The sequence below is a fragment of the Juglans microcarpa x Juglans regia genome, chromosome 2D (assembly GCF_004785595.1).
Source record: "Juglans microcarpa x Juglans regia isolate MS1-56 chromosome 2D, Jm3101_v1.0, whole genome shotgun sequence".
Lineage (NCBI taxonomy): Eukaryota > Viridiplantae > Streptophyta > Magnoliopsida > Fagales > Juglandaceae > Juglans > Juglans microcarpa x Juglans regia.
This window is the reverse complement of record NC_054596.1, coordinates 36,985,716-36,994,455: the sequence shown is the minus strand read 5'-3', so window position 1 is coordinate 36,994,455 and position 8,740 is coordinate 36,985,716. Positions and strand designations below refer to the sequence as shown.

Genomic DNA, 8,740 nt, shown 5'->3' with positions numbered 1-8,740 from the left:
AACTGAAAGGGAATTCAAAGAGAGGGATTGAGTTTACCTCCGATTGTAGCCCTATAGGCAAAAATCCCTAGCTGCTTGACACAACTTAAAGTTGTCCCCTCGGTTCTATGGGCCTTTCCAGGTGGTCCAACAGTTGGGGAAAGTGGCGTACCGCCTTGACTTACTAACCACATCGAATACACCCCGTCTTCCATGTATCCTACCTCAAAAGGAAACTTGGAACTCGGATCCAATGCATTCCCTCACTACCACCCGTGAATGTCCATGGTGAGATCCAACCCGAGCCCAAAGCAATTTTGGAGCTACGACTCAAATGGAATTGACATCGTGCCATTACAGAAGTGTTGATTAAGTAGGTCGGGGCCTCGCACTAAGACAACAGTTGAGACCTCTTATGGAAGATGCAATAACTTTACCCTCACCTTGTGGGCAAGGTTCTTTAAAGGGGAGAGAGTGTTATGGTCATCCATGGAAGCGAAGCAAGAGGTGAGACGAGGAGGGCTCAGTCAAAGTGAAGAGGAAGAAGACAACGTGTTTTTGTCGAGATGGGGGAATAAGGCTAAAGTGAAGAGGAACTAAAGACGCAACGTTTAAGGAAGTGTGAGACATCGTTTTAGGGAGGTAAGAGTGGTTTAGTAGCCGCCTTGAAGCTCACCATTTTGAGGGATGATCAGCCAGTAGAGCGCAGTGTTCCATTTCTTAGAATAATGGCATTTGGATTCCTGTAATAGTTTTATTTCCATGTAGTCGTTTTATTTCCTTGTAGTCGATTATTTACTTACATGTGTTGTTTAGCCAGAGGTTATGTTAGTCATCGCTGCAGGAGATACGAGGGAAATGGGGGGAATTCAGAAGGGATATTTGGAAATTTACTTGTGTTGGAACACTCTGGAGGTTAAGGAATTGCCTCGAATCAACCCTAATATCAATACATTCTCCAATTCTCATTTTCAATTTCACAAATATCTTCCGTTCATTCCATCTTATTTATTACATTAAGTTCAAATTCCATTTTATTCATGCCATTACAATCATACACAAAAGTCAGACCCATAACAGATTCAAATTGATGTCATTAGATTCCATAGACTTTTGAAATCATACTTTCACTCTTACTTTCTTCGTCTCATATCCCTTTCTATTTGTCTCTCATCTCCCTCTTTTTTTGTCTCTGATCTCCCCGAATCTCCTTACTTGCTATTTCTTCTTCCTTGTCATCTTTTCCACTTCATCATCTTCTTTATCTTCATGGTTCGTCTTTGTTGAGAAAAGTACAAGAGATTCTTCATGTTTTGTCTTCACAGATGATCTTGTTGTTTTGCGTTTGATTTGCTGAGTTTTGCAAAATTGATTCCATTATTTGTGTTCTTGGCGATTGACTTTTGTGAAATAAGTTGTGATTCTTGGATATTTGATTCTTAGTTATTTAGGTTTTATGAAATAGGCTTCATTTGGATACAGAAACACTCTTAACCCATCTCATCTCATCATTACAACTTTTCCAAATTTCTATACAAAATATAATAAACAATTCAATTTTTTCAAATCAATAATAATATTAGAAAATAATATTCTAACAATATTTTAATAAACTCATCTAAAATCATCTCATCTCACTATCCAAACAAGCCTTAATATTAGGCTAGAGTGGGCGAATTTTGGGCCATATCCGCATTTTAAGATTTTCTATTTTTTTTTAATTTTGAATATTTCATTAATCTTTAATGTATGTATGTAATTTATTATTTTGATTTTGCAAAAATACAAAAAACTTATCATGAAAATACCTTGATAAACACGTTTGAAAAATTAAACCAAATATTATTTTTTATTCTCTCTTTTTAAAGTTTCAATTTGGAATGAATTAAACCCACATGAATTAAGATTCTCTAGAGTTCGGATAAGAACTCCAGGATAGTCTAGAGTGCGATAAACATATGAAGCGAATGTCATTACATCTAATGAAGAACATTTATTCTATGGTCCACTTCATGTACTCTCTCTCTCTCTCTCTCTCGTGATCTAAATTCAACATACATCATATGCTTTGGAAAAATAGTACTGGCTTCTACACGCGTAGCCAGTGTGCAAACTGCGAGATAAACATCCTGGCAAGTTCGTGGTCCATGACAAGAAAGGAACGTAATCTCCACCGAGGGATCTCGAAGCTCGGGCATCACCTACCAACGAGAAAAGAAGCAAACCAAGACACGGAAAAGAGAAAAAAACCAAAGCAGATGAAAGAAAAGTAAAATTCAAACACCAATACTGATATTTGTGTCAACAAGACTAATAAACTGATAATTGAAAAAAAAAATGAGTTTGTTTTTTTACCTATTTAAAGTTATTAACAAAAAATATTCTATTTAAAGTAATACCATTTTACCATGGTCGGAAACAATTAGTCCTGTGCTGTGAATATTCTTCCTCTCTAAACAAAAACAAAAACAAAAACAAAAACAAACACCTACTTAAACCAAAATTACACCTGCAAATTTTACTCGTCCCCCACCCCCCCGGTTCTGTTTAATAAGCATCTCCAATTCCATCTCGCCCCAGAGCACGCCGATCATCTTGTCCCCACTCCATGTGCATATCCCGGCGATAGTCTTTTGGTGGCAGGCCGCCCCTCATCGGAGAGCGGCTCCTCTCTCTAACATCACGAGCCCAGCGTTCACGATGCAGGGGAAATGGTGCTGGTGGTGGAGGTGGAGAGGGTGGCCTCCTCTCGAATCCTTTCCTTTCATTGAAGAAGACATCCCTGCCACGGTCCCTGTGCCCCCAGTCCATTGGGATTGGCCTATCAAACTTGTGCCTCCCCCGGTAGTCATCTTCTGGATAGTCGAGCTGATCTCTCCCCATGTAGTGACCAGAAAACCTACCTTCATGCCTGGGAGGTGGCAGACCACCAGCCCCAAACTCCCTGGGGCCATCCCTAGCCCAACCACGAGGCGGGGACCTATAGCCATTCATGGTCCTTCCAGGAGAACGTTCCAAGGGAGGTGGGCCAGGGAAGCGTCTTGGGGGACCGTGTTGAGGAGGTGGGCTGGGATAGCCTCTCCGAGGACTACTCCCAGGCCCGTAGCGAAATTTCTTGCAGCTATTACAGTACTCCCGCCTTGCAAAATTCAGGTTCCCACACCTAAGGCATAATCAAGAAATAAGTCAGACAAAAAAGGTACACTTGGATTCTCCATGCGATAGATCCAACAGAAAGAACAGTAGACGAAGCTTGCTGAAACCAAAAACTGTTTGCACCTAATGCCTGCTGCAGAATTAGCAGCAGAACAGGCAGGAGAGAGAGAGAGAGAGAGAGAGAGAGAGAGAGGGGGGGGGGCGCAAAAGCCAGTAGACATAGTGAACTGAAAAACTGCCACCGAATATAAAACATGATAGTCAAAGGAAAAACAAAAAAAAAAGAAAATCGCAACTTGAAATGTTTATATTTTTTTTTACAAGTCAATTTAAGTCTTAAAATTGAAGATATGGACTTACAAAGGATCTGGGCAAATCCAATCTCCTTCTCTTGGACGCACATTTGGATTATTTCTACTCATGCCTTCACCTCTGAACAGCCCAGGACCAAACCCAGGCCTGTCAAAAGCTCTACCAAACGGCTTGCCACCACCCCTTCCTCGACCGTAAGGGGGTGAATAGTCTCGATATCTACTAGGACCCCTCCCACTGCCAAATTCATGGCTGCGTGGCAGACCACTAGAATGATTAAAATTAGGACTGTAATGATGATCTGCAGCTCTGTGGCGTACAGGAGAACCAGAACCTGCATGAATTCTATATCCTGGAAAAAGAAAGCCAGTGAAGTCTAGAGATAAGCCACCCCTGATCAGAAAAGGGGAAAATGTGAAATTATGGTACACTCATGAACCTGAAGAACTGTGACCATGAAACTAATAAATGACTTATTCGAACAAAGTTTGCAAGGACAGTTTCCATCATTGAAGGTATCTTCCTTGACACAGGTAGCAGAAAGCAAAAATTTATGTGAAAGGCAAAGAACTCAAATGACATCTGCCTTTGTTACTTCCCAAACAAATGGTCCAAATCACCGGTGAATATAACAAAAGAATGACAAATCAAACAGTGGTTCCTTGTACTCACCACCTATTGTAACTGCTCATAGTCTTCGAAAAGAAAACAAGTCCAGAAACTATCTACAAAAGCCACGTCCATCACCCCATGTACTATTACATAATATATATTTTTGAACCTAAACATCTGAATATTAATGCTAAACATCATCGATCTGGTGAAAACATAACTTAACATAGAGCCATAGTAGTGATAAGAAAGCGAACTTCATCCAGCTCTGCAGCCAGCAGATAGAGAAGATGTATATGTGCCTAATACTAATCCAGCAGATACATAAACATCTCCAATAAACCCTTGATCCAAAACCTCACAGTTGAAACACAGCAGCTAAAAGGAGCAGCAAGACCAATAGAGTGAACCCACAGAGGAAAGCAACAACAAATACCCACCAAAAAGCAAGCATCCAAATAACTCAATACTTTACCGACCACCAACTTGGTCTGATTCTTTTCAATAACCAATCCAGCATCTTGTTAAACACCCCCAAATTTGACTTAACAGAAACATCAATGTCAAAGTTTTCCACCAACCATAGAAACAGTTCATCAGAATGAGAAAGTGTGGTGACACAGTAAAGGCATGTCATATTCCAGAAGAGTAAATTCATGTTATGTCTGCCATTTACTATGCTTCCTATAAGTTCAAAACAATAGAAAGGAATGAGACATTTAAGAAAAAAATAACCCAAGTTTTTAAAGACCTGGAGCCATTTTCTGTATCAACTCACCACTAGTCAGAAATATGATTATAACCAAGACCTACTAGAAGCTCGGTAGAAGATAGAAAGTAACATGGACAGAGAAGTTCCCAAACCTCCATGCATATATCATCCACCATAACAACTCTGAAAAGTACAATCTCATATTGGTTACTATTAAAACAGTCTGACTAGCCTATTTTCACCAACCAAGGGAAAGAAATAAAAATAAAACCCCCATCTAAACCATCATTCCTCAGAAGGTTAATCCAAGTCCATATATCCACAAAGGAGCTGCTAGAATCTATCAGTAAAGAGGGCGTACAGAACCATACATTTCCATGTATTAAGGAAACCCATGCAAACCAAAAATTATAATGCTCAAGTAAACATCTTCTTCCAAAAACAATGCCAGCTTCCAGAAAGTAGATTCGGTACCATTTTACCAGACTGAACTTCTTGCACTTGAAAGTCTTTCTACTTCTCTGTCTTGTATACTTGTTTTGATCGGTAATCAAGAAGTTTTATTCATAGAAATAGGAAAAGCCCAAGTACACAAGGAGTATACATGAACTTCTCTTTCTTGTTCTTTTGATTGATAATGAATTGGAAATATCATCACAGTAAAGCTAATGAGAGTGTGGTTTTCAGACGCTTTATCAAGGCATATGAACCCCTTGGATCTTTTCAAATTAATAATAAAAATGACTGGTAGTCCCAGTTGGATATTATTTATTTGAACCCAACCCATCCACTTCATTCCCAGAAATACCCAATCAAATACCCATGACCATGACTTGCAACAAATGAGACCCAGGCCCTTATTCTCAGTGGTTCTGCACTCCATAAATTCAAACACGATGAACAGTATCCACAGATGGCCAGTACCATAAACATATTTAGTTCTAATACAAAACACATTTTCCCCATACCATGATCCAAGACCACACTCACACCAACATGGCTCCCTTAAGGTGCTTGAAGGCAACATTCAGAGCTGTAAACATAATAGCAAAATTTATTCGCAGTTTGATACTCCATAAGTGATACTCGATCCACATGGTCAGCATGCAATGTAAGGAATAGTCAACAGGCTTTAAAAACACCATTGAGTATTACTAGATAGAATCATCCGGCAATATAATTTCAACAGCCGAGCCTACTGGTAAAGATAATATTCTTATATTGCCAAAGAAAAATACATAATAAAACATAAAACATTTGTAACTCTTAAGTCCATGACTAAAATTTGATTAGATGCAAACATGAGAGAGAATCACAAATACCAAAATGAATATGAAGATCAATTGTTCCTCAATGTGACCCTGAATTTGCATAGGCTTTCATACAATTTCAGAGGAAACTAAATTTATAACTGAGTCCTTTTGGCGGGATTTGTCCTCCAAACTATGCCATTCATTTACAAAGGCCTATATGGACATTCCAAAGAACTAATTGCTCCATTGCGTTTAACAACACAAATTCATCATTCAGAATGGCATCGTCAAAAGAATGGCATCAGTGAAAATAAAACAAAGCCACAATAAGCAGCCATCTCAAACTTTCACCTTCTTTTGTGACTAGAGTAAATGTTCATTTCAGTATCCCCATTCACGGTTATGATTTGCTCATTAAAAGATACCACACCAGACTAATTCAAAGTCCAAGATAATACTTAGAGATGCTAAAGCCTGCAATAAAGCTACTCAGCCTGTAACACAAGCTAGATTTCCACATGGTTAACAAAGATTAAATATCACCACAAAATTTAAATACATAATAAAAACCTCTCTCCATATCATTTAATCAAGAATATAAAAATACTATTCCTCTTAAAATCACCAATTTCCTCGAGCAAAATCAATGGGACTAACTTCCTTTTGCATCAATCAATTCTCTAACTTCATGCTCAACAGTACGCATGACGAAAGCTGCTTCTTCATTGAGGTAAACACATTACCAATCACATTTAAGGTGCGAATAAAAACAAATTAAACTAAAAAAATCAAATTTAAAACCAATGATTAAAAAAACGAAAAATAAGCAAAAAACAAAATACTAAATCAGTCATAATTATTCGGAAACCGGCCAAAATCAGAAACAAAAGAACAATACATTTGATTTAACAAAAACCAGAAGTAATCATACTACACAATCTAGGGTTTGGAAACACGTCAATTCCTCTAGTTGAAACCTGAATCTCGATTCTTAAAAGAGAAGAGCATAATCCTAAACATTCCAAACTCAATCTGAACATTAGAAAATACACCCACACAAACGAGAAGATGGAGAGAGAGCGAGAGACGAACCAGGCTCATCGGAATATCGATCAAAGCGAGAGTACGGAGGAAGCTCACGACGAACTTCTCCTGGCTCGTAATCGCTGACACGACCTCCGGCGCCACCCTCGGGGCCACCGTCTCCGGCGCCTTCGCTGACGGAGGGCCGGACGACGAGGCTGCTGATGAAAGGTTGGTGGTGCGTTGTCGTTTGGTCCTTGTCTCTCGAGGACATTCTCTGTGTGTGTGTGTGCAGATGGTGGTGATGAGGGCGTGTCTGACTGCCGAGATTTCTATGACAAGGCAGATGTAACCCTATTTAGGATTGAGTGCTGCCTGCGGCCCAGCGACCGCTAGCGTGCCCCAGCCAAAATTTTCTTTTTTAATTTTGTAATTTATATTTTTTTAATATTTTTAAACATTTTTAAAAAACTATAAAAAAAAAATTAATACACTAAAAAATCACTTCCTTAATTAATAAATAAAAAAAAATATAAAAAAAGTTAAATGCATGAGCGGATAAAATAAGAGGATAAAATGAAGCGAAATAATAACATTATTCTTTAAGATTTCTCAGATTTCTAATGTTTTTTAATCATGAGGTAAAAATAAAGGGTAATGCTTTATAGTATAGGGCGTGTAGTTTTTGTGTATTTTATTTGATATAAATGAGGATTATTTTTAAAAAATAATTACTTTATTTGAGCTTTAGATTTATTCATTTTTTTTTCAAAATAAATATGTAAAATTTGTACACTTCAAGACTATAAATATCATTTTTCTAAAATAAATGGATCAATATATGACATGGTCCACTAGTATATGTAATCTTAGAGTTTTAATATCTATATTTATCATATTTTTAACTAATTTCAATATGGAAGAATTTAATCACGTTAACTTCCATTAAAACATTTTTATTGAGTAGACAATGTCTTTGAATAGATTAACTCGGTTGGGATAAAAAAATGTTTCCAACTCATATCAACTCATCTCATATAATTATTACAAATTTTCACATAAAATATAATAAACAATTTAACATTTTTAAATCTCAAAACAATAAGAATTTTAAAAAATAATATTATAATAATATTTTATTCAACTTTCATTTCAACTCATTTGATCTCAACTCACTATCTAAATCTTACCTAAATTTTATTTTATGTGTCTATATTTATAATATTTCTAATTGTAATAAGTTCCGTAGTAATCTATATGTCCAACTTCTAAATTCTAGAACTATTAGCGTTATCGAAATTCTGTCATGGAAGTTGGGTCCTGGGTAATGAGGCATTCTCAGTATTATGATAATACTACATTACTATTACTTTTCACTTATTTTTTACTATTATTCAATATTCTATTATTACTTATTTATTATTTTTTTACTACTATTCACAGAATACCTCATAATACCTCACTACCCAAACGTAACAAAATATTCACTACAATAATCTTAGCTAACTATGATCAATACCATATTTTGGTTTAGGAAAATGCCTACACCCATATGCAAAATATAATTTTAGAACTACTTGATATCGGGTTTGAAGGCAATGATTTCCATTTGAACCAAAATATGGAAGGCAAAAAATAATTCAGTGTTCTTGCGCTGCTCTCTATGGAAAGAAAAAAGATATTCGCAACCGGC

At 37.0% G+C, this 8,740-nt stretch overlaps 1 protein-coding gene across 1 annotated transcript; it reads right to left on the bottom strand.

Moving 5' to 3' along the window:
• Positions 1 to 2,249: 2,249 nt before the first annotated feature.
• Positions 2,250 to 7,455, bottom strand: LOC121251079 (transcription initiation factor TFIID subunit 15-like). Its single transcript, XM_041150395.1, has 3 exons — positions 7,117 to 7,455; positions 3,496 to 3,799; positions 2,250 to 3,142 (listed from the first exon to the last, which is right to left on the bottom strand). Exons 1-3 carry the CDS (start codon positions 7,319 to 7,321, stop codon positions 2,527 to 2,529), a joined length of 1,125 nt encoding a protein of 374 aa, XP_041006329.1. The 5' UTR covers positions 7,322 to 7,455; the 3' UTR covers positions 2,250 to 2,526.
• Between the last annotated feature and the right edge of the window lie 1,285 nt (positions 7,456 to 8,740).

Coding starts and splice junctions, on each gene's coding strand:
- LOC121251079 (XM_041150395.1), bottom strand. CDS start 7,321: ATGTCCTCGAGAGACAAGGACCAAACGACAACGCACCACCAACCTTTC. Junction 3,800..7,116: donor TCGATATTCCGATGAGCCTG/GTTCGTCTCTCG, acceptor TTCTTTTTCCAG/GATATAGAATTCATGCAGGT. Junction 3,143..3,495: donor TGGATTTGCCCAGATCCTTT/GTAAGTCCATAT, acceptor ATTATGCCTTAG/GTGTGGGAACCTGAATTTTG.